This window comes from Thamnophis sirtalis, unplaced genomic scaffold (genome assembly GCF_051295495.1).
Source record: "Thamnophis sirtalis isolate CommonGarterSnake01/CBP01778 unplaced genomic scaffold, rThaSir2_p1.2 scaffold_1, whole genome shotgun sequence".
NCBI classification, from domain to species: domain Eukaryota; kingdom Metazoa; phylum Chordata; class Lepidosauria; order Squamata; family Natricidae; genus Thamnophis; species Thamnophis sirtalis.
The window spans coordinates 124,421,006-124,448,253 of NW_028261381.1; the positions used below are offsets into that span (position 1 = coordinate 124,421,006).

Consider the following 27,248-nt stretch of genomic DNA (forward strand, 5'->3'; position numbering starts at 1 on the left):
TAAGATATTGCCAAAATAATTCTTCTAAAGAATTATTCTTCAAGTTGAGATTCTCTCCGTACCTTAGCAAGATTTTGCCAGAGTTCACAAAGGTAATCAAAAACCTGAGCATGTATTTCAGGGTCCATAATGCAATTGACATCTCCTAAAATTCCTAGCATCCGCCTCCACATTACAGTTGCTACATCTGCATGCCAGCCAGTCAGGGTTCCTCCTGCCATCACACTGCAACATTCAGATGGAAAATCACTGGTTTCTATAGGAAGAGAAAAACACATATTATCAGGCTGCTGTTCTTTGTTGTGAAGAGATTCAAAGCAAAGAAATATACTATGAAACTTAATTTGTACTAGTATTTGTACAATTAGACTGAAGCAATGCTTAACCTAATACAAAAAGACAAAGGAACACAATTTTTTTTCTTTGCATTCTCTTCCCAAATATTTTCACAGCGTAACCTCTCTTCTTACCTTCAAAAAGTGCTTTGAAGTAGAGGGAGTTTAAAAAGCAAATTGAGAATTCAGTGAAACACTAGCCTTAGAACAAATTCAGAAAAATTAAGGCATTGTTTTTATGTGCACACCTGAAGTGTAGTCCATCTTTTTACAATAAATGTGTTGCATTTATCTAGAAAACAAGGTTGAAGCCAAGGCGTATGCATTGGATCATGCTTCCTCCTTAACTGTTTCATTCTCATTGGTCATACTATTATATAAACCTGTTTTGTGTATGATGGCATGCATCTGGTGCAAAAATCATACTGTATGCATTATATCCTAGACCACGGTATAATTGTACATTAATGCCCCTGCACCTACTGCTTTCTACATTTTGCTGCAGCATAACTGGGAAATGTTCAGATGTAAAGTTATAGGTATATCCACTAAGAACTACCTAGAGATCATAGTAACATCTTATTTTAGGCTTCCTTAAGACCACATACTCCTGTTTATTCCAGCTAAAATTAGCATAGATAGGATAGGCAATTTATTAGCCCCACTAATCTGGAGGAAAGCTGGAGAAGTGGGACAGTCAATGAAAGTACATTTTCACGTGGCAGTTAGTTCATGATAGGAAAAATAATTCTACTGTTTTAAACTACCTTGAGTTTACACACTTAGATATATGAACAAGCTATGTAGCTTCAGTCAATGATTAACTTAAAAATAAAAATCTGTTTTATTTAAGAGAATGAAGGCCTCTTTATTATTTACAACTTCAAAAAATGGCCCCAAATACAAGCTTTTTAAAAACAGTCTGTACTAAATAGGGAATGAAAGAAAAGGTAGTCTTAAATTTGCTATTAAAGGCATTGCCTAGATCATCCGGTGTCTGTAAAACAGAGTGGTGGAGTTTCTCATCCAATTGCAGGTCCTTTTGTTCATTGTGATCTGCACTCAAAGTAGCAGGTGATGGAGTCTGGGACCGTGATCCAAGAGCAGACTGAACTGGTGAAGCACTTTCGGAACCTGTAAAAGAATTTTAACTATCAGAATAAAATGAATAGCCCTGCATGCGCCACAAAGACCCATCAATCAGCTGGCTAGCAGGAGGTGTGTGCACATGCGTGGCAGAGCTGAACTGGGACAACGGCTTGAGTGCCCCCAGAGGACTCTGCGTGCCACCTGTATGACATAGGTTCGCCATCACAGCCTTATAGAGTGTTCTAGAGCTGCTCCCTGCTTTAAGGGGGAATGGGATGGGGAATTGCATCAATTCTTGTTCTCTTTATTTTCTCAAAAGCCTTCTGTATTCATCTGTATTGTCTCTAACAGTTAGATGCTGGAATATAGTATTATGCTAATTATCCTCCTTCCACTGAGATCAGTTCCAGTTACTGTTGATGTGGGGGAGGGGCAAAGGGAAGGGTTCTGCTTTAGAGATCCTCTTGACTGGAGTGCCTCAGGGCTCAATACTCTTGCTATGTCCATTTAATATCTATATAAAGCATTTGAGTGAGGTCATTTGATGGCACAGAGTGAGCTGTCATTAATAAGCTGACTGTATCTCTCTGCTCCAGGCTAACCGACTGATGCTTCTGTCAGTGCCCGGAGGTTATGAAATGGAATGGGGATGTTCTGTATGTGGAAAACAGATTTCGACTCAAGCCTAGCAGTATGGAGTGGCTTTGGATTTTTAGGAATCTGGGTCCTTAATTCTAGATGAGGTTATACCACCACAGGCAGAATGGCTGTGCAATTTGGTGGTCCTTTTGCACTTGGGGCTCTGGTTTAAAGAGCACTTGTGGCCAAAGGATGCTTTGCTTTATGCTATTCCTTCATTGTACCCGTTCCTTGATCAGGAGGCATCATATGTGATCATACATGATTTGGCCACCTTCCAATAGATTATTGCACTCTATATTGATCTTCCCTTGAAAAATATCTGGACACTTCAGTTAATTCAAAATTCAGCAAATATAGATATGCCTCATTATCCCCATATTGCACCTTTGTTTTAAGATCTACAGTTGCAAGAAAAAGTATGTAAACCCCTTGGGATTACGTGGAGTTTTGCATGAATTGGTCATAAAATGTGCTCTGAACTTCATCTGTCACAACAATAGAAAAACACAGTCTGCTGAAGAGAATACTATACAAACATTAGATGTTGCCATGGTTTAAGGGGTTCATATACTTTTTCTTGCAACTGTACACTACATACTAATTTGCTTCTGGGAGCAACTGAAAGTGCTTATTACTACCTATAAAGTCCTACATGGCATGAGGTTGGAGTATTTGAGGGACTGCCTTAATCCCTAGTATTCTACTCATTTTATGATGTTAGTTAGGAGAGAAATATTGTAGGTCACACCAATCAGGGATTGTCATCTAACAGGACACTGGAGTGTCTTTTCCATATTGGTGCCTGCACACATGCTGCCTGAGATGAATTTGGTCCCAGCTCTGCTCGCTTTTCAGAAAGCCTTGAAGATCTGGCTATTTTTCTAGGAATGGGAGCTGCAAATGTAATTTAAAAATAATAATAATTGTGAGCCAAAATAGATCTAGAAAATGAGTAGGTGGCTAGAGGAAGACTGAACTACAGCTTCTCAAGATGCTGAAAAGCTTGTTTCATTTGGAATGGTATAATCCATTGGCCAAGCAACTCTTAATCAAATTAATAATATGCAAGATAAGAAACCTGTTACTGTTCTGTTTAGGCATGCTTAATTTGCCATGGAGTAGAATTAAACATATGGTAAGTGGATTTTATTCCCCAAAAGCTCATAAAGTAATATATATGCTACCTTTAAGAGTTCTTGAATTTGTTTTGATTTTGCTGTAATAAAATGACTATCTAGAAAATGGTTAAACAAAATATCTTAAAACCTAACAGAGACAGCTATAGGATGGAAAGGTGATATAAGCATCTACAATTAGATTTTTTTCTCCCAACCCATTTATTTCACCTGTAATTGTAGCAGCTTCAGCAGACAGTGCTTGCTGATTGAGACTGCTGGTCTCAGAGTCAATGTGGAGGGTAGTCAAACTAGCCACTTCTTGTTCTTCAGCACTCTGCTGAGGGCCGGAACCTGCATCGGATTCAGCAGAAGTTGTGCCACCTTCAGGGCATACACTGAAATCTAAAAAAAAGGCCATTGTTCAGACCTAAGTTAAAAACACAGCCATTACCATTATAGAAACAGCCAACACTGAAGCTTTTGCAGAAACAGTCTATTGCTACTTTTTGTTTTATGCTTGCTGCAATGTTATTAAGATGTATAGTCAAGGGAACTGCCAAAGAAATGTTATCTATATTTGGAGATATGGTGTATATTAGAGTAGATAAAGGAACAAAAAAGATTGCATTAGAGTTCTAGAAATAATATTTATTTTTCCTGGAAAACAATAAACTGGGACTAACTTTTTTGGCGATGTGCTCTTACTTGCAGTTTTTATTTCTGAAGTGTTTTATCATTGCCTTCTTCTGAGGATTGTGAAAGAGCAACAGGCCCAATGTCACTCAGCTGGCTTCAAAAGGGGACTAGAATTCCTAGTCTCCTGGTTCCTAGCATAGTGCCTTAACTACTACATCAGACTGGCTCCTTTGCAGTTGGCTTATTTATGTGTAAAAGCAAGATTGTAAAAGTTTAGCCACTGGAGATTGATCTGTTGAGAGAAGTACCAAAAAGAAGGCCCAAGATAGGACCTCATCAAGGGAACTTCATTTCAACTACAACATGCTGAATGTATTTAACATGTGTACATCTAAAAATAAGGACCTTCTCCAACTAAGATAATTCTTGAGGATTGGTTCTGATGAAATAAGCCCAAGGAACTCATTATCATGAATTCATGCTGTTGTAAACAAGAGAGAATGTGTGTTGTTCAGACAGTTATAGGGCACACTCGCATCATTTTCTCTATTGGCTGAATATTCACTAAGTCTTATTGGATGTCATATGTACCCTGTAGCTGGAAACATTAATAGTAATGTTTTTAAAAAACAAACTACAAAAACCTCATGTAGTACAAAAAACGCTATTTAAAATATGTGTTTAAATATGTATTACCCATAGGCAAGATAAACCTATTAAGACAAAAATTCCTGCTCTGAAACTATACATTTTGATAAAAGGCTCTTCCTTGTGGATTTTACTCCAGATTTTTAAAATTAATTTACTAATGTTAACCCATTCAATTTTAGATTTACACCAAAATCTATTGCTACATTGATGGAAAACATTTTCATACAGCAGAAGCTTACATGAACTGAATAGGGGAAGAAGATGGTTATCAGCAATTTACCCTTTCTGCACCAATCTACACCTTACCCATCTGCTCTGGATGATTGAGGCTATTCTTCGAAAACATGGGAGATAGGAATATAGATAGGTAGGAGATTGTCTGCAATAAAAGAATTCTGTCTCCCCTCCACACATTTCAGTTACATGCTTCCACTCGACTGAAAAATGTCCTGCCCATGAAGCGATACCAATCAAACAGCAATTGAATTTTCTCCTTAACACTCTTTATTATATAATTGTATGTAAGATTCAGTGAGGATATACTTGCTTTCAAATTTATGGCCATCATATTGGAATGCACTGAAGGAATCAGAATGGCTGTCAGAACTGACAAGGTCGCTGCTGCCCGCACTGGCAGGAGATGTCCATTCAGAAGGTACACCGGGATCATCAATAGGACGCATTTGATTCTGCTTGTTCAGTATATCAGGAAGATCTTTTGGTACTTCTAAGCTTCCTGGACTGCTTCCTCTTCTTGCCACGTTCTAATTGAAATAATATTTCAGGTAATTTAAGAAAAAATATATAGTCAGAAATGACAAGAATCTTACAATTAATTGTACCTGTAATCCACTGGTTCTTATTCTGGTCTGAGGCAATGGAATCTAAGGCTATTCCCTGTTCTACGTGACAGTCTTTCAAATAGTTAAAACTATCATATTTTCCCCAATCAACTTTTCTATAGGCTAAACACGATCAAGATACTTCTGAATGGTTAATTAATTAGTTATTAGTTAACTGAGATTTATATAGCTGCCTATCTCCCCCCCAAAAAGGATACTCTGGGTGGCACATGACAATAAAATGGTTTCCACTTCTCTTGCCATTTTCTTGAATTTATCACTATCCTTTTTAAACCGAGTCCAGAAGTGGACACAATACTCTAAATGGACCCTTCATAATTCCATAAGGTATTCTAAGCTCCTATTAATGCTCTTCATGGAAGCATTCCCCTTTTCTAGAGGCTGCATCTCTTTGCTGACTCATGTTTCAACTGTGATTGATAAGAACCAGATCTTTTTCACATGTAGTTCAGCTAAGCTGGGTCTTTGCCATCCTATATTTGTCTTTCATTTTTCCTAACCAGATGCAGAAGTTTACATTTTTGCCTATTAAATTTCATCCTGATCATTTTAGTCCACCATTCAAACCTGATCAGAGCTTTTAAGATATGAACCATCTCTGCCATTTTTCTGTCACCTACAAACTTGACAAGGGACTTTCAAATTCCTCATCAAAGTCATTAATAAAATCATGAATGATACAGGGCCTAGAAGAGAACTGTGTGATTCTCAGCACTTTCCTGGAACTGATTAATAAGTACTCCTTGGGAGTATTCATTCAAACAATTAGGAGTCCATCTAGCCCATATTTTACCATTTTACTAAGGAAAATATTATGAGGTATTTTGTTGAAAGCTTTGCTGAGGTCCCGATACATAATGTATATGGCATTTTTACAGTATCCTAGCTAGTAACTCTATCCAAGAAAAGTTAGTTTGGCATTATTTTATTTTCAATAAACCCATGCTGACTATTAATTGTATCACACCTATTCAAATGCTCACATACATGCTATTTAATAATCACAGTAATATTGCCTGGCATAGATGCACATAGATCTGAAGCACTCTGGATGCTCCTTCTTTCATTTTTTGAAGACAGGAACTTTTGTTTTCTTCCAATTGTTTGTCCCAAAGGTGTTTTTTCAAAAGGCAACTGGACTTTGCTTTTGCTTGAAGACATTTACTTCTCGCCCAAGAAGCTTCTTCAGTTATCATCTGAAGTAGCTTCTTGGCTGAGACATGAAACATCTTCAAGCAAAAACAAAGGAAGTCCAGCTGGCCCTTTTCAGTATTCTAGGATGTAATCCATCGCTGGTCTGAATTCATTTAAATGAATGCCAATGTAGCTTGAGGTATTTATGCCTAAATTTCCTCCTTTCTCCAGTGGGTAGAAAAATGATCAGTGAGAGTTCCATTCTCTTCTGAGAGAAGAGAGATGCAAAATAGGAGATAAGAGATTCTACCTTCTCATCACACAATCAACTATGATCAAGTTACCATTTTCTGCTCACAACTGATCTGTAGGATCTTTGGTTTTCTTTGTATTTATGATAGAATCCACAGTTGTTTGTTTATTTGCTTGTGGTATCTCTCACAAATCCCTGCTCATTTAAAACTTAACCCACAATTACTACAATTTTGTATACCTTGAATTCATCATTAGTCATATGTTCCTCCTTTCATACTCCTCTTTCTCTTCAGCATTTTGAAGAGTTCTGCATAAATCAATCTGATCTCTTTATATTGCTCCTATTTTTCCATCTTTGCTGCCATAGATTAACACAATTATTTTCTTTTCCTAAAGCATCTTTAAAGTGCTACTTTTGCAATCAATTTTTCCCTGTTCATGTGGAGTAGGTTTGGGATAGCTGACACTCTTATTTTTTGTTCTACCTTCTGATAAATAAAGATCTCAGTGAGAGAAGATAAGACCTAACCTAAGTTGGACCTGTGACTTATTAGATTCCTACGTTGGTAAGGATAATCAAAATTCTCTATTATTACTACCATTTGTACTACATTGTACTAGTACTACTATTACTACCAGACTATCACTCTTTGAAAGACTGGTCATCTGATGGCAAAAATCTTCATCCACATCTTCTGACTGCTAGGTTGCTTATGATAGTACCACTTTCGTTTCCCTTTTTTTTTCCAATCCAAACACTTTCAATAGCATTTGATGATACTTGAGTTTCTGCGCAAGCATGTTTTTCTTTGCATAACAATGCAACATCACCCTTCTTTGTGGGAGATGTTCCTGTGGAATATGTTGCAGCTTTTATTGTTATGTGTCAATCATGAATATCACATCACCAAGATTCCATTATATCCATCACATCATATTTGTCTTCCTCAATGAGGATCTCTAGTTCTCCTTATTTATTTCCCAGCCCATTAGCATTTGCAGTTAAAATTAATTATGCAACTCAATCATAATCATAATTGTATCTGATACTTTAAGATAAAAGAAAAAGCTAAAAGCTTACCAAAGAGCTACCACTGCGTAGTCTTTCGGCTATAAACTCATCCATGAGGTCAGGAATATTTGCATTACTACTGCCATTATCATTACCAAGAGAGATCTGCTTTTGGCTCATATCCTCCCTATTGGCTAAAAGCAAATGAATGACTGTATATAGTAAAAAAAACATTTTCAACAAGAAATACTTTTAAAACATTATAAAATAAGTTAGACAATACAAATAATTATTTACTGATCATGCAGTTAAAATATGTTCTTTAAAAACAGATTTAGTTATAAGAATTAGTACAGCTGTTCCACCTATTAAACCATCCCATCCCATCACCACTGAGCAAGTGTTAGTCAATCTCCAGTGTGACCTTGAAAAAAGCAAGAAAGCTTACAGATAAGCACTATTAAAGTTGTTAATGCTTGCTTCACTCCTTCATATCAATGAATGTGTAATGCTCTAAAGCTTTGCCAATGTGTGCTAATGAAAACAGGTAGATTGACATTATATGCATTATTTAGAGTACACTGAATTAAATGTTTCACTGCATATTCAAAACACAGCATTGAGAATGAAAAATTGTATAGTTACAAAATGGAATATAGTTGCTGATCAATACTGCAAAGCATTACACTGTTACTCATCTTGTTACTTTAACCTTGAAGGTCCCAGATGTTCTGGTTTATTTTTATTAATTAAATGTTGTCTCTCCCAAAAAAGAGTAAATGTATTGCTACTCTGAGATACAAATTTGATTTTGATATTACACTTTTAAGGTATTAAATAAAGTTTAAAAACCCTCTCTAAATGTTCCTAGTATTCAAGCTAAACATCTTCAACAAGGAGATGCATTAAATAAAATAAATCAATCTGAAATAATTTGTTGCATTATTGACTAATTTGTTATGATATGCTAACAAAGACTGCCCTCAGATGGCATTAACATCTCAATGCAGGATGCATTATAGAACATTCTGTTAATCATGCCAGCATACAATGTATGAAACAAAAACAAAAACAAAAAAACACCAAAATCCTACCTCACTGCTGAAAATGAATTGAATTCTGATTATTTTTTAAAAGTTACTTAGCATGTCAACTAAGATGGTGATATTAGAATGACAGCCAGCCTTGTCCATTTTTATTAGTACATATAGGCCTCACAGTTAGTTCCAGAAGAACTATCATGGTTCCTTTATGCACTTCTGTGATTCCAGATAACAAAAGCAGTGATAGATGTTGCCATGAAAATGAGGCATCCATTTTAGTGAATGCACCTAGAAAGCGCTAAAGCATATTTCGAAACTGCTCAGATAAAATGTCAAAATCCACACTCGACTGTTATGATGAAGTAATCCAAACATGAAATGTTGACATCCGCTTTAAATTTTTGTTTTCAGGAGGAGGAGGAGAAGGAGGAGGAACCTAATTGCACCTGCAATTAGTTCAAATACAAGTGATAACTAAGGAGTAAGTGATAACTAAGGAGAAGTACTGGAGATATCACACCTACAGTTTCTATTAGAAACCAAATATATGCCAATTGTATCTAAATGGTTGGATTCCAGGGTATGCCAGAAGCATGGCAAAGATACAATCTATTTGTAGATTTACTGTCTCTTCCTCTTCCCTACCTTAAGTGTTCAGCAGCAAAGTGATTCATTAAATGTTTTTTTAAAAAGATAATTAGTAATTTATAGTTCGCATATTTAATTTACACTTGGGGGAAAAAATTCAGCTGGCCATTGCGCATGCAAAACCAAACAAGAAAAAGCACTGATCACCCCAAAGCCTTTTGATTGCTTTGTAACAGCTTGCTTTAGGTGCATAAAGCCAAACTGATGCTGCCTTTTCTCCTTTTGTGCGCTGCACAGTTTTAGTGCTCACCTGCAGCTTTCTTTCCAAAATAGCCCATTACATGACTGTACAGATCCCTCAGTGGAGCCTCTGCTGGCACTCTGCTCTGCCTCTGTGGGGAAACATTTGCCTTCGGCTTCGAAAGAGCATGTACAACAGATTTATACACACCACCCAGGGAGCCCTGCTGTTGTCCCGACTCCTGATTTGATGGTTTAGGTGGGCTACGATTAGACATTTGATTTATTCCAACACTTTCCTTCTGCAGCGGGAATGCTGGAACATCTCCTGATTCTTTATTTTGCTTACTATTAGCAGATGTTGCACTGACTGCATCTAGATGCCTATAGATTCCAGGTCTGACCAGCACAGTCCCAGAGGATGAGCTGGTACTTGTGCTTGTATTGCTGCTGCTGCTGCTATTGGTCCCACTACTGAAACCACTGAGTTTACGCAGTCTTGCTTTCCATGGGGCCTCTTTGTTTTCTAGAGGATTATAAAACTGAACACATTCAGTAGATGGCCTAAAAGTAACGTGGACACTGTTTCGCTTTTTAGTTGCTATTTTCATGATTTTAGCCTTATGAGTTACTGTTTCAGATATACTTCTCTTAGTTGGTGTCACTTTGCTCATGCCTGTAAGTTGAAGCATTTCAGGGTTAACTAAGGCTTTATGTGGCATTTTCTTTGCATGCATAACACTTGTGTTGGTTATTTTTTCATTAAAGAGGGCACTCTTATGTTTTTCAGCTAACACTGTTTCCACAGATACATCTACATCAGTGGCAATTTGTCTGTACAAATATCTCTTCCTTTCTTTGTCAATAGGGATACTTGACCTGGGATCAAGCAGATTTTGGGTGTGATTATCAATATTTAATTGTTTAGCATTATCAGCTTGGTTTCTTGTAGAAGTATCTACTTGTGTAGGTGCAATATTACTAATAAAGCCAGTTTGATTTTGTTCCAATTGTAGTTCTGTATTATTGGTATTTTCTGCAACAATAGTACAACTTGCAACAGTCTGGTCTGTACACTCTACTTCATCCAATGGCAAGTTATCACTCCTACTTATTCCTGCAACAAATTCATGAGGAGAAGACCCACGCTTATCTATCTCAATGCTACTGAAAAATTCTTCTTTTTCTTTAAAATATTCTCTCAGAGATGAAAGAAGATCATCTTCACCTTCAAGGTCAACATACTCGTTTTGTTCAAAGGCTGCATCTGCAAGTTCTACAGGGCCTACCAACTGACAAAGATGATCATAAATACTATCCCCAACTTCCAGAGAGGACTCTCTGCTATTTGTATCGGTAATGTGACTTTCAGTGGATCTACATATTGAAGAGGCCTCTGTGGAACTCTGTAAGCTTGGCGCATGATGGGATGAACCGTCAATGACAGGAACTGCACCTTTGACTCGCTCAACAGTGAATGGTTCCAGTATATCAGATGTGCTGCTACTTCTTGGAAGTGGCTGCTCCTCATTCAGTGCATCGAAAACTTCACTAGGAGTTTCTTCGCTCTGTGAAAAATGTCTGATGCGAGATGGACGTGGGAGGATTTGAGCATCATCAATGTCTGCAGAAAAAGTATGCATTTAGAACATATTATATCCATATTTTTATTTTCCTAGTATTTAATTGTTCAGTACAACAATATACAATTTAAAAAAGGTTCCCAAAATGCTTTGTTAAGTAAAATGAAATACTGTTTTTTTGAAGTTTTATTAAACATCTGCATTCATATATAAAATGTATACAATGTGAATCATCAGGACACTTTTAAAATGTTAACGTTCATAGAAATAAACAACAAAATAATGAGAGATTTGGAAACACTGTTAAAACTAGGGCTGTGCCAATGAATTATTAAATACTAATTTAATTCAGGGACTCAAAACAAATATTTAATTATATTGCCTATTTAGAGGAAATGCAATGCAAAAATTGACAGTCTGTCATAATTTAGATGGCTCTATATATAGGGTAAGATAAATAAATAAAAAGTCCTAATGTGCAAATCTATATGAACAAAAATACAAAGCACAAATATAAACATGAAAGGGTTATGCTGTTTTTAAATATTGCTTTAAATTATTATAATCATGGATAATAGAACACTATCTTTTCTCCCACTTCTCAGGTTTGCTTAAAAATATGCACGTAGAAACTACTTTTCAGCCTCTAATCGGATCCTTCAAAAATAGCCTAGATTCCCTTAAACATACAAAAACTAGTTTTTAAATAAAACTAGTAAATAAACACAACATAGTATTACTTCAGAAGCCTAACAAATTGAACCTATACTCTATGTTAATATCATAATATTTACTTTATTTCTGTCTCAATATGTAAAATTGTATCTTGATCCTAACAAGACAGTAAATGGGATCAGCACTTGTAATACAGAATTAGTCTTTGCTGTTTTAGATCAGTCCAAATACATGAAGACGAACAGAAAATCAGTAAGCACTGAACAGAAAAAGCAAAGTTGTTCATACTTTTCTGTGCCAATATTTACTGTATAGGAGCTTAACTCTTATGGCCAGCTCAGAGGTTAATGAAAACAATTATAACTGCCTATTGCAACTTTTTCCAAGGTGACCTAACACAAAGAAGAGATATTTTAAAGTATTATATCTGGCCATAGAAGTATGTCTGCAATTTTTAAGGGCCAATGATATAAGTTGAGATATATTATAAAGTGTTCTGATAGTCATTTAGTTATTTTATTTCAACAATGTTTTCAAATTCTACATTTTATTATTATTCTCTTTTAAACTTCTTTTTGGTTAGTTTGGTGCTGATAGTTTTACAAATATTTAGCTTTAATACTATTATCTGGTTGTGGGACATCTTAAGTATTTCACCGAAAAATGGGATATACATTTTTTTTAAAAAAACTAAATAAATATTCAAATCAGTGTTTTAATCAATTTATAGACAAATACCGTATTTTTCAGACTATAAGACACACCATGATTTTGAAGAGGTAAATTTTTTAAAAAGTTTTTGCACTCTGCAGACCTCCTAAACCCTCTGCAGGCCTTGTTTTTTTGAAAAAAAAAATGGGGGGATGCAGAGCTTTGGGAGGCTTGTAGAGTGCTCCTGGGGACTAGAGCAAAAACGAGCAAAAAATGGGCCACTTTTTGCAAAAAAAAAGAGGACATGCAGAGCTTTGGGAGTGCTCCTGGAGGTTTGGGTGGGGGGCAAAAATGAGCAAAAAATGGCCTGCTTTTTGCAAAAAAGGGAGGGCATACAGAGGTTTTGGGAGCCTTGTAGAATTTTCCTGGGGGCTGGGGGGGGGGACAACAATGACCAAAAACACCCCATTTTTGTTTGTTTCTGCCCTCCCCAGCCCTCATGAGCACTTTGGAAGCCTCCCAAACCCTCTACAAGTCCATTTTTGCAAAGGGGACAGGGTTTCGGTAAGCCAAAAATTCTGTATTCAATGTATAAGATGCATCCAGATTTTCACCCTTTTTTGAGAGAAAAAGGTGTGTCTTATACTCCGAAAAATATGGTATTCATCAAGAACAAGGCTGTTTTATAATGTAATATAAAATTTATGTTTAGTGTCTCACACCTCTAATGTTCTCCCAGCGGACTTAAGCAACAATATAATTGATAGATATGGACTGCAACAATGATTTTGATTAGATTAGTTTTTCTAGGAAGAAATTCTAAGTCTATATCAGGAATATGCAGATCAGAAATGGCAAAATAATGTCCCCATAGTAATCTAGTCTAATCATAGAATAGATTAATATTCCTCTTCATGCAGCAGCAGACAGCACTGTATAAATATGGAAACTTGGTTCTGATAGTTACTAGGAATTCTATTTAGCTTTAAAACACTTCAGTATACAGTATGTGACTGCTGAGAATGCAAGTCATAAGGTGTTCTAAGTGGTTTAATATATTTGTCATTTTTTTTAATATTGTGGAAACAACTCTAGTGGAATATCCTGAATTGTATGTTGTGCAATCAAGCAAATGAAGCAGATAAGAATTATACAGTCCAGGTCACATTTTATAATACAAAGAAAATAAATTAAATAATGAGAAATAAGTTCATTCCAAACATAAGCTCTTCAGAAACTATTGCCTATTATATCTATAATAGAACAAAAAAGAGGATTAAAAAAACAACTATGATAAGAATTTTTCAGCAAATGGTAGTGTTATCTCCTCTGAGCTCAAAAATCAAGCAAGTTTAGACCTGGTTAATACCTGCATGGGTGAATCTCGGGGAATTCCAAAGATGCAGGTTAGACTAAGAAGGAAGAAAAAACCTTCCTGGAAGAAAAGCAACAACAAATCAGTTCTGCACTGTTGCTAGGAAAACTATACAGTGACAGGAGGAACAAAGGTCAATACAGAGTCTTTAGCTTTCTTAATGAAAGAAGAATATAGATTCCCCACCCCCCCAATTATGCCAAGTCAAGTTTCTTTTAATCGTCACTGTTAACAAGAATTCTGATACTCAGTAAGTTTACAAGCAATGCATTTTTTTTAAACCTCACACACCTTTACTTCTAAACTGCAGCTAGAAATTGTGGGGAATTAGCCACAGATATAAATATGGGACAGAACAGAAAAGGAAGTTCAAGTCCCCAATCCAAAGGACTCCCAGCAAAAAAAAGCATACTGCAGTTCAAAACTAGCCAGATAAATACAATAAAGGAGAATAAATACAAGTTAAGCAGATCCACCCAAGTGAATATGAGAATATGCTAGGACAGCTGTCCTTTTTTCCTATTATAAAAAGCAACTTACTAAAATTAATCATATATATCTCACCCAAACATAATATAATGTATTGTGTAAAAATATCTCCCTGTAGGCAGGCAGAAGTCATGAGTACGCAATCACTGCAAAAAGCTTCTGACTCTAAAGACAGAAGGAGCAAGTTTATTTTTTCCAAGGGGAAGATCGCTGCCCTGGGAGAGATAGAAAACCTGAGAAAAGAGGGATTCACAAGGGACAGAGTGGCATGCTATTCCAGGTGTGACTGCTTCTTAGAATGAAGTTCTAAGGGAAAGAGGTTATAACTGCAAGAAAGAAAAGTGAGACACTCCTTTAAGGTTAAAAACATATAATTTTGGATTAAGGATATGCCTCTAGGAGGGAGGAGACTCCTGATTCAATTAATAGGAGTGCAAATAGTTAGGAGTATCTACAACCCAAGATCTTAGGGCATAGATCTTGTATAGAAGTTCAAGGAACAACATCTTAGAGCCAGTTTTTTCTCTGTAAATCAAAGAAAGAATAAAGTTCTACAAAAAGAACTCATAAATGGAACAATCTCTTCCACAGAATCATTGTGGTTATAGCAAGAAACCATTTAGAAAGTATATTATTTTCAAATAAATTGAGACATGGTTATGAAACTAATTAGAAACAGTGATGCTAATACTATTATATTCAATGAAGCAAAGACATTTTTGAAAAAGGCAACATGGTAAAATTTGAATTGAAAAGAGTAAAGTGCCAGAAAATAGGAGACAAGAAGGTCAAGACTCTAGAAAGCATGGAGATTATTAAACATTACAGAGGTAGAGATGCTCACTCTATATCTTAAACCATGAGAGATGCCGTGAGGTACGGAATAAGAGAGGCTAATAAGCAAAACCAGAAAAAACTACTAGCTACATTTACAAAGGTGCTTAAAAGTTTGTGACTCCTTTTGAATCGTCAGTATTTTTGCATAAAAATACCATAAAATATGATTTATTCTCTACACAAGCCGTAAAACTAAATAAAGAGAACTCAATTAAACAAATGAGTCCAAAACATTACACTTGTTTATTTATTTATTGAGGAAATAATCCAAAGCTACTTATTTGTGTGTTGCAGAAATATGTCAATCACACATACATTTCACGTGACATAGATTAGGATAAAAGAAACTGAGTGGCCCACGGTTACTCAGGGAGCTTCTGTTGCTAAGCGTAGACTTGAAAATTAATGTTCCTCATGCCAATCCAACAATTTACGATTGATTGAGGATTGGTGTAATACAGAGGCAAGAAAGAATCCTTTATAAAATAGAAGTCTTGCCAAAAAAATATATGAAAATAACTTAAAACTTTTCAAAAGAAATATAAATAGTTGAAAAAAAATACTGAGAAGCACAGAGATTCAAAAGATAAGCAACGTTGGATGTTGGACATTAGACAAAAGGTTCTAATACTATAGTAATACTAACCATAAAATAACATAAAATAACAAAGCAATAGTACTTAAATTTATATATTGCCCCATAGTGCTTTATAGTCCTCTCTGAATGGTTTACAATGTCAGTATATCGAACCCAACAATTTGAGTCATTTTACTGACCTCGGAAAGATGGAAGGCTGAGTTAACCCTGAGTTCCGTCAGGATTGAATTCCTGGCTGTGAGACCAGTTTGCCTGCAGTATTGCATTCTAACTATTATGCCACGAGGGTTCAGTGTTTTTGGGAACAAATACCAATAAAAGTTGGCATTTGTTCTCAAGACAGACGCCATGACTCTATTTATTTTATTTTATTTAAAAAAAGGATAATTAATGAAAAGGAGATATAGATAATTATAGACTTCTTTGCTTGGTAAAAAGCAGACTTAAAAAAAATCAAACAGATATAACATATATTAATTCTTGCTGAAAAGGAGTCAGAGTGATTTCTGCAAGCGTAATTCTTGCCTCATTAACCTTTTGTTTGCTTAATCTTTAGTAGATTAAAAAAAATCTGATAAAATACCTCACCAAATGCTCCTGAATAAATCTAGCAGCTATGGGATCTGATAAGACTTAAAACTAACCAAAGAACAGAAACCAATAGGAAATAGTGGACAGTATTCAAATGGAGAGAGGCTTAAGGAGGGGCTTCCAGGAATCATTGTTGAGACCAATAGTTTTTAATTTTATTATAAATCATCTGGACTTGTACATTACAATAAGCTTTTAAAAGACCCCTCCCAATTAGTGAACAGGCTCAAGATGACAAATGTAGTTCAATGTAAACAAGTGCAAATGAATGCATAATTGCACAAAATCTCATTCGTATATACTACTAGTGAGATTTAAACTGGCAATTAGTGATTAATAAATAGATATGAGGCAAATGGGGATAAGTGGTGGGCGGATAGGTGACTAGTGAATGCCAGGTTAAAATGGGCCACTGTATTTGAATTGCTTAAGGTCAACAGGCAGTTTTTACAGGCAGTCCTTGACGTACAACAATTTGTGACCGTTCAAAGTTACCACGGCACTGAAAAAAGTGACTTTAACCTATAGTCATGTGATCAAAATCCAGACATTTGGCACTTGGCATGTATTTATGACAGTCAATGGGGGAAGCCAGATTAGTTTATGACCGAATTATTCACTTAACAACTGCTGTGATTCCCTTAAGAAATCTTGCAAGAATGGTAATAAAAAGGGGGAAAACACAATTAACAACTATCTTACTTAGCAATGGAAATTTTTAGATCAAGTATAGTTGTAAATTGAGGACAACTTGTATTAAGTCAGGAAGGTGAGAACAAGAAGCATACAAGTTAAATCTTCAGAATATATATATCAGTTTCTAATTGCTTTTCTAAAAGGTCAAACTTTTTTAAAGAATTTTGATTTCCTACTAACTTTGGGTATGTGGCCTGACAATTATTAGAAGAGGAACTGAACATATAACACTTCAAGAGACTAATACCTTTATATAATTATTATAAGACTGCACTTGGCAGTTCTGTGTACAATTAGCATCACCATACTTAAAGACTATAGTATTATAGTACCTGCAAAAAAAGCTACCATAAATGATGAGGAGAGTGGAGCAATTGGTTTATGAGGCAGGGGTTTTAGCTTGGAACAAATAGGAGGTGGCATGATAGGTATATATAAGATTTGGCATGGTATGAAAAATACACAGTAAATTTTCATTATATGAGCATTTAGATTTAAGAGAAATTAATTCAAGACTCATAACAAATGGTACTTCTTTATGTAATATAATTTAGAAAGGGAAGTAAACACATTCATGACAGATCAGTTTATCAAAGGTGACTACTCCTGATAGTTTGTATTACTTCTGAAACCAGCAATATAGTATCATATAGTATAGATAACAAGTGTTAGGGAACAGCAGTGAATAATGATTTATACCCTCCTGATCATTTTTATGAGTTCCCTGTATATACTGATATGTTAATATTCAGGATAAATTCTTTTATGCGATGAGATTTTGGACTAAACCTTCATGATTCTTCTCAATACTGTTCTAAAGGATTTCTAACTTTGCATGGAAAAACTATTAATAGAATGGTTCAGAGGTGGGTTGTTCCTGGTTTGGCACGGATCGGTCAAGCCGGTAGTAGCGGTGGTGGGAGGCTCCGCCCACCCACCTAGATGCTTCTGTACATGTGTGGACACTTCTGTGCATGCGCAGATGCTTCTGTGCATGTGTGGACACTTCTGTGCATGCGCAGAAGCGTCACATGCGCACAAGCGAACTGGTAGTAAAAGAATTGGAAACCCACCAGTGGAATGGTTTCATTATAAAATAGTCTGCTTCATTCTTAGCTATGGAATAAGAACATCTTAAACAGCTCTGGAATTGCATTCACCCAAAGGGTTCTGCATAGGTCTTTTGTACACATAGTGTTCCAGATCTTTCCTTGGTATTTGAACACAGTTTGCTATATTACCTAGATCAAGATATTAGCTTCCCAATTCTTCCATACACAAGTGTCTGTATTTGATAAAAATCTTCAATACTTTATTAAATAATTACTTCAAACATTGATTCTTGAAGATTAGAGCAAATAAATTTAACCAAAAGCTTCAAACGAAGAGAAAGCAGACCTAGAACAATGATCTTTGTGACCCAACATCTAATTACCAATACCTATTATTCCAATAATATTTTTCCAGCAGTGTTTACTTCCATACTGTCTTCCTTTCTATTAAAGTTGGCAAATGCTTTAGATTCATCTCAAAAACATTCTCTATTAGAATATTGTAATAGTATATAAGTAGTATATACTAGTAGTAATTGCATTATTTCCTAGGAACATATGGCAGATATTTAGGCCAGCTACGTGTCCTCGGGAAAGATATGGTTACTTTAAAGCAGGGGCTAGGGTTGTGCCACAGCATTCACTGAAACATCTGTCTGGAATTGAATCTAAGGTATTGCACTACTCTTTTGTTTACATAGAAAATCTTTATTGAGACAAGTAGAAAAGATACAGTCACACACTCATATACACATGAGACATTTTAGTGATGTTATCTATAATTATACAAGTTCAATAAGATCTTTATGACTCTAGTGCTTTGGAAACATTTTCAAAAGCCAAATATAGTTTGTTCAAAAATATATTGCATATCACAAGAGTTAGCTCAATTATTAATAGTGAGTAATTCTTTTCTGCATTTGGTTCCATGCAATAGGATTTTGAAAAATTCTATACCTGAAATTTTCAGCTGTACTAGAGTTAATTAGTAAATGATTGATTAAACAAATAAATAAAACAAATAAATTGATTAAACAAATAAAATAAAAACAAAAATCCTGAACAAACTATTTTCAGGGCATGCTACAAGAAGATAATTCTAGTTGTTTAGAAGTGGGTTTTCTATCTTTACTTTATCTTAAAAGGAGGCAGCATTGCATAACTTTCCAACTCACTACAAAACAAAAAGAACAAGGAGTAGAATCCAACAAGGGGCAGCCTGCAGAAAGTTTCTACTAATATGTGCTGAGTGGCTGACTCCCTCTCCCTTCTTCTTCTCCTAACTTCTTTAAGGTGGAAAAGACTCTAAGAAAAAGGGCCAATCAGCTAAAATGAAGAAGAAAAAAAAAAAAAATATGAGCAAAAGTAAGCTCACACTAGATGAGGCTCAAGAAATTTATACTAGCTTTTGCAACCATGATCAACATTAGCTGGAAGAAAACAGCAGGTAAGAAAATGGCAAAATATTAAGGCTCTGTAGAATGAAAATACGTAATAGTGAATTTGATTTCTCTTCACAGGGTAAAAATTCCATAAGTGTGCAATGATTCAATAACTTAACTGAAGAAGAAATTACCATAGCAGATATGAAAAAAAATATGGCAAAATCCACAAATAACCTTAAATAGATAACTAGAATCAGATGATCCAACTTACAGTCATTTATTGGTAAGTGTACAGAACTTATATCAGTGTTGCTTATCGTAACCTTACAAAACATTAATTACTGAGACAGCACAATTCAGAAGTAATAAGGTAATAACACAAGCAAAAGCAGATGTACTGGTTATAGAAATTACACAACACATTTAGCCATTCAAAAAGAGTTTTTATACAAGCAATCCCTTAGTTCAGAATAAGTTTTGTTTCTAGTTGTCTTTAACTTGAATTTATGTATAAGTTAGAACTTGTACTTGTCTATTACTAAAAATGGTGGACAGCATTCTGCTTCCCCAAGCCGACAAACTCCTGAAGCCATGCAAGGTTTTCATGAACGGCTGAAAACCACTGAAAACAAATTGTAAATAAAAAACACATGGCTTCCATGGCTCATACAGGCACCGTGTAGCTTCATCAGCTCATCACTTGAGGAAGGACAATGCCTTCTGCCCCTTTTAGGAATATGCAGCCTGTTCATATGTACAGATTGGACGTTCCTAACCTGGGAACTGCATGTACTGATTAAATAGGATTGTAATACCTAACCTGGAAATTCTCTTTGGGCATATGCCATTCTACTTGAATCGACTGCTACTGAATTATTTTTCCATTCACATCTTCCAATACTTCAGATAAAATTGTGAGAGGGACAGGAATTTCAGAAAATGAACAATCTACCCAATGGGATCAATTAAAGTTGTCAAAAATTTCCCTACGTATCTGAAGCAGTCTTTAAAAGGAGATAGGCGTTTTTAATGTACAACATCTCCACTTCTTTGTATAAGGTACGATGGTGTTAGAAACTTATCACTGATAATATGCAAACCCTTTTGGATTTGAAATACTCTTTTTTAGTCTATCAAAATATATTCTTTGCTTTCCACTACAGAAATTTAACACAATAATTTGCTCTTAAACTAACATTTCAAGTTGAAACACTAAACACAACAGCTAAGTGGCTAAATATATCTGCTGGTCTGATGAATGTTTCAAGAAAAAGGGATTTTCAAATAATGAATAATAATATTATCATACACTGCATATTCTAAAATAAAATATAAATATATCTGTGCTGTATTGCAGCCAATAAACATTTATGGAATGAAATGTCATTCTTAAAATATGGGATTATAGAAGAAGCTGAACACGGCAATATGTTAATCCAGAAATACAATAGATCAATATAAAACAATCTGACTTCCTGGTTTTATATCTGAGCAAAGTGCTCCTCCGGATCCATTCCTTGAAGGTTTAAAGTGGCCACAGATGAAACCTCTTGAAGTATTTATTCTGGAAACTGCTTCACAGCCTACCAATTTCTTGTCTATTTATGAATTTTAAAGAATTTAAAATCAGGCAAGGGAGGGACTTTGGTAATGTCAAAATAGAATTTAAATTGCTTTTTTCTATAGTAAGAAATATATAATTCACAATTCAGAGGCATTAAGAAATAAATCTGAGTTGCTTGAGAAATTATCATCAGTGTAAGGCATGTCAAACTATTTAGCACTTAACGTAGAACGCAGGGATGTAGATTAAAAATTAGTACAAACTAGCTTACTGGGAGCATGAAAAATTTCATCAGATGGTAATTGATTTCATTGCCACAGTAATAATATAAGTTTAAAGCCCTCCTTTAAAAGCCAGTTATAAATAATTAGTTATTTTCCTTAAAGTTATTTGTACAATATTTAGTAAAACAACTCTCATACTCATTTAATAATAATTGTGCAACTCCTACCATATTTCCCTAATTATAAAAGCAAAAGCCATGTCAGAAAATAAATCAAAATAATAAACAGCAATTACAGTTTACCAAACAGTATGTTGAAAATTCCTCAACATTTCTTTGTTCAAAAAGAAAACTTACTTCAAAAATATTTCAGATCCTTGAATCAAAATTTTTAAAATGTAGGTGCAGAGGCAGAAAATTTGCATTTTGAATAGCAATTGGCACAGCACTAGCTTCTCACAGTACCAAAATGAGCCGAAAATATAGCATGTCACAAAAGTCAAATAGCTGCATCTCCGTTATTTTCTCCCCACCCCTGAATGTTTTACTTTGAAAAAGTACTGATTTTGCAGATTTTTGAAAGCAGAAGGATTAAAAAAGTGGAAAGGGAGTGCAGAAATTAGCAGAGGTGGCACTACCTGAAAGCTCATCAGAAAGGGGAGTGAGAACAATATCAGGCAAGAAGGGTTTGGAAGTATGGATCAGGACAGGAGCACTTTTAGCACTGCGTATATAGGCCGATGGCAGAGCACATTCACCAATGGATCGGCTTCTCATGGCTTTAAAAAAGGAAAAGAAAGAAGTAGGGAAGGAAAAAAAAGAAGAGTGACTATAATGAAAGATTGTGTCACAGAAAAAGCAGCAACAGAGAAAATAAAGATAAAAGGAAGAAAAATTAAATTAAAACATTTCAGCACGGCAGATATTGGCAGAGCTGTAAGGAAAAAATAATCAGTGGGCACATAAAACAGTTTTGTATTCATTTCTTTCAATGCAAGACAAACAGTAACACTTATATTTTCATAAGTACAAAAACCCTCAGTATTCAAAGTAAAACACTGACAGATCAATGTTATATACATGTATTTAGAATTAAATCCCCAAATTGAATCCAATTTACTTCCAGGAAAATTTGTGTATGATTGAAGCTTAAAATGATCTATTTTTCATTCCATCAGGGTTTGGAAAATATTGTCATAAACATCATGAAATAGAAGAAAGCATTGTCCTATACCTACCCTTATTTTCTGTTTTGATTATTTTTTTAGACAACTATTTCTTAGTATATCTAAGATGCTTTCACTTAATGTCAGAAGTTTGTGCGTAATGATTCTGACAGTCTGAGCAATACAAAAATACCTGCGACTATACCTAAAATTATTTTCTTTGGCAGTAAATATAATTCTCTGAATCACTTCATTGATTCATTAATCTTCAGTGAAATATTTACAGACATTTGATATTAATATCAAATCAAAGACTAAAATTATGTTGAAGCACTACAATTTAAAGCAAGCCACAATAACAAATTACAAGATGTGCCTTGTAAATGGAAACGTAAGACAAAAACAAAACAAAACACAAAAAGAGCAGTTAAACACAAAACGAAAGCTCAACTAACTTTCTGCTTAATTTTTTGGATCTAAATTACCATATTCCGCCCCCTTCCCTTAACACAGCAAATTAAATATTGTTTTTAAAGTTCTTTTTTTAAAGGAAATGGAAAGTAAATATATTAAATACATAAGAAATGAATGTTATTTAAGTTAAATCTAATTTAGCTTTGGATGTTTAAAAGAGTATATTGGAAAATATTGCATTATTAATTATGGTATTTTAAATGCTAATTACATACTCTTCCTAACTCAGCTTAATTTCCTCATTTCCTATTACTTTTCAAAACTCTGCAAAATTAATTCAATGAGCATCTAAAGAAAAATGGGTATCAGCTTGAATGTTTGCTTCATTAAAAAAAACTTGAAATGGATAAAGCAATTGAGTTGCTTTTATTTAGGTTGCTCCTGATCTGCAAAAATACTAACAAAAAACTCGTCAATTTTATTTAGTTTTGTTAAAGGATTCCTTTCAAATGGTAACAAATTTTATTTTTAAGGAGAGATAATGCAGTGTCAGAAATTCAGAAAATAAATAAATGAAAAATGACCTGAGTAAGTGAAAAGGGCAATATGACTGTTCTAGCAATACCTAATTCACTTCAAGGAGGTTCCAGTGTCAGTCTAGAGTCAATAAGCAACTCTGTTGAAATTGGACACTCCATTTCATAAAAATGTCAGTCATGTGAACAAGGTTTATACCTCATCTAAAGAGTTGTGTGTAAATAGACTATTTGATTAAAATAAACAGTAAAAGCTGCCTGTAACAATAAATGTCTATTTTTTTAAATAAAGAAACAAAGGATTGCAAAAATAAAACTACACATTAAAGTACAGTATGTTTCACAAGATAAGATTCCTCAACAGATTAAGATGTATGAAATAAAATGACAAAAGTCTTATACTTGAAAGGTCTGATCGGTTCCATTTTATAGCAAGATTTACCTTTTTTAAGCTAAATATAGTAGAGCCGTTTGGAACCCTATTCACCGAATCCTCAACAACTTATAAAATACTACTTAAAAATCCATAGACATATCTTATATGCTATTGATAAACTGTCCAGGTTCATCTGTCACTGTGCGTAAGATTCAACTTTTAGCAGCTTTGTTGTTCAGTCATTAAGTCATGTCCGACTCTTCTCGACTCCATGGACCATAGCATGCCAGTGCTTCCTGTCCTTCATTGTCTCCTGGAGTTTACCCAAATTCATGTTCATTTTTAATAGCATATCTAGGCAAATACTTAAAGAATGACACTTCATAGGAAAAAAATGAAATGCTGGTTCCTTATATGACTCAAGATTAAATTTGTAATATATTTATAACCTATTTGATACATTTTTCTTGACAAACTGAATTTTGACAAATACTCCACACTAAAATTCTGCAAAATGAAAACAAAACTATTACCATTCTATTTTTGAATAGAAATCTAAAGCAAAAAATTAGAATGGGCTGATTAAGTATCTTTTCTGACTAACACTAATATAAGTTTCCCATGAACTAGCATTATATTTATTTATCATGTAATATTCTCATTTTTAGTTTCGTTCATTCTTAAAGCTAACACTTCCCATGTTCCAACTGGAGCTGATAATCAGATTTATAATTTATAATTCTAGTCCTTTCCCTACCAGAAGGAAAAAAATTGAACTGACTAAATTTATTTCTCTGATTACTGAAGGCAATTAAGGAGGAGATATTACTTATTATGTTTTGGTACAAGTACAAATTTGTAGAGTGAATTCTAATTGTGATTGTTCTTTATCCATTTTATTTCATTTCATATTTTCATTGTGATTCTGTGTCTTGCCATAATTTGTCTGCTAATTGTTTTCATTTTCATATAGTTCTAGAAATTCCATCCATATGTTCAGTGGACCCAAGTAAGCAAAGTAACAAAAATCAATTTTGCTAACAGCACAAGTCACTGTAAATATCTGATATCTGCTCCCAGGCTGAAGAGATACAAATAGGAATATATGGGGAACAATTCACAGATCAGCTATTACTTAAAGAGTAACTGAATTGCTACCTGTCATAAAGCAATAAATATTTTTACCTGTACATAAATACATTTTTAAATGAGAAGCTCTCTTTGAATAACTTACTAGAATGTAAACTTATAATGAAGATGCTGCCTAGTAAGTTTTAAATAATACTATCTTGAAATCTTTAAAATGCCACTTGATTTAGGAATAACTGGCAAATTGAACTGTGGGACATATAAGAATTAAGCAGAATTGGGATTATTTTATACCACTGAAATATTCTGCTCTTAGGCTGACAGGAACTTTTAAAGAAATGAACTGCAAAAATACTTCCCCAAAGCACATTAAAATGATAAACTTGGAACAAGTCTTTGTTTGTTTGTTTATGTTGTCTGGTAGAAAATGCAAATGGATGCTTTGTTTTTATTTTTTCTGATCAGGGACTATTTTAAGATGGTATGATATCAAGCATTTTAAAATATTTCCAGTTTTTAATTAATTGTTCAAGCTGAACATCAGGAAAAAAAATCAACTGCCCAATTCTGAATCATACATTGAGAATAAATGGGAGAAAACAGAAAATGGGGTTATGACATATGTTATTTTTCAAATTATAAATAACATAGTAAGAAATATTCATATATTGCTATTAGCCTTTATTTTCTGAAGGAATTCCTCAGATCTATGTAACAGGAAGACTTTTAGGAAAATGTAGTTCCATATCAAATCACCATCTTTCTTGTACATATAAACAAATTACACAGTACAAGAAAATGCAAGGAACATAATGGATCCCCCCCCCTTTGGTTACATTGATATTTTCACAAAAAAAGGACTCAGTCCTGTTCACTGGCTTGCTTCCTCTTATTGACTTTAGAACTAGATGTTGATGAACTCCCTTCCACTAGATTTCAAATTAACGCAAGTGGGATAAACATTGACAAAAGCTTACTTTTATTATCTTATTAATATAAGGTATCAATATATAAGGTGTTATCTTATTAATGACTGCAAAGGGTTCTAAATTGAGCACTCCACAGAACTGATTTTGTGGAAAAATAATCAAGATTAAAAAAAAAAATTACACCCACACTGAAAGATCTAGCTTGTGGCACATGACATGAAACAACCATTATTCCAGTTTCATATATAAATAAGAGATACAAGGATACTTTTTCTTCTCCTCAATATTTAACTATGTTTGCTCACTCACATTCAAAAGTCCGAAAATGGTATACAATCTGATGAGTGTAAGCAACCGGAGTATTGCTGACTCAAAGCTAGTTTAGACATTTAAAAAATGAACACATTTGCCTTCTACACTATGGTTGACTTCCAGATAAATACAAGCAAGTTTCTATATTGGGACTTTTCTCGGATTTATTTTGAATCTCCTTGAAAAATAATCTCTGAAAAAATATGTTTCATTAGAGCATGCAGATAAAAGCAAAAGTCTAAAACATTTTGCGGACTGTAATGCACTGTACTTTGCAAGCTAAAGGACCTGAACCTCCACAACAGGCATATTTGATCCACATATCCACTTGTTTCCAGCTTTTCCACTCATATGTACACCTCACAAAATCTGCATATTATTGTATCTGATTTTATATCAAACTTGATTCTTTTATGACCTCTGTCAAGTATTTATCCTATGCCATCTCATTATAGCCTAACAATTGATGTTGCAAATGAAGAAGACCAGATCATTATGTATTATAAGTAAGACAGAACACTGCCTGGTAAGGGTACCAAGGTATCAAAATACCAAAATGTTCTTTTAATCCTCAAAGAATGAAAATCACACAATATTAGTTTGCATCAGAATCAGAATTTCTGACATATAATATCAAGTAACTGCAATATATTTAGAGAATAGATACAAACTACTTTGTAACTTGGCCTTGGGCCAGTAGAAAAATAGATTTTAGTTGGAATGACTAAATGGGGATATGCAAAGCATGTAAACAAGGCACTTTGTAACATGTAGGAACACAAAGAAAGCAGTTCTCTGAACTGTCTAAATTAACAAGCTATTCCCAGATGTTTCTGCAGGTGTGTGTTTGTGTATGCCCTTCATTTTAAGTGGTCCCAGAATAAATTTCTAACAGTGTTCAATGCACATGAATGCTGTGAAAGATTCAGGTGCTTTAATGATATGAAAAAAAATCTTCTCTCATCTATGTAGCATGAGTCACCTCTTCTGAATTATTTTCAGAGTCCTAGAAATGTTTCCACAGTGATATTAATAAATAATTTGAAGATTAAATGCAATAATATTACCTGTTGATGTAGAATTATATGTAGATGGCATATA

General features: G+C 34.4%; 1 protein-coding gene across 6 annotated transcripts in view; it reads right to left on the bottom strand.

The window, feature by feature from the left end:
- The window catches only part of RALGAPA1 (Ral GTPase activating protein catalytic subunit alpha 1), a 130,786-nt gene that overhangs the window by 68,938 nt on the left and 34,600 nt on the right, over positions 1–27,248 (bottom strand). For 3 of the 6 annotated variants that reach the window (XM_014071096.2, XM_014071097.2, XM_014071099.2), the window contains exons 17-23: positions 21,964–22,104; positions 9,677–11,230; positions 7,805–7,929; positions 5,019–5,235; positions 3,413–3,586; positions 1,317–1,469; positions 63–256 (exon numbers count right to left, since the gene is read on the bottom strand). In XM_014071096.2, coding sequence (XP_013926571.2) covers positions 63–256; positions 1,317–1,469; positions 3,413–3,586; positions 5,019–5,235; positions 7,805–7,929; positions 9,677–11,230; positions 21,964–22,104 — 2,558 coding nt within the window. The remainder of the gene's footprint in view (positions 1–62; positions 257–1,316; positions 1,470–3,412; positions 3,587–5,018; positions 5,236–7,804; positions 7,930–9,676; positions 11,231–21,963; positions 22,105–27,248) is intronic. The other 3 variants (XM_014071101.2, XM_014071098.2, XM_014071102.2) reach the window with 3 other exon arrangements.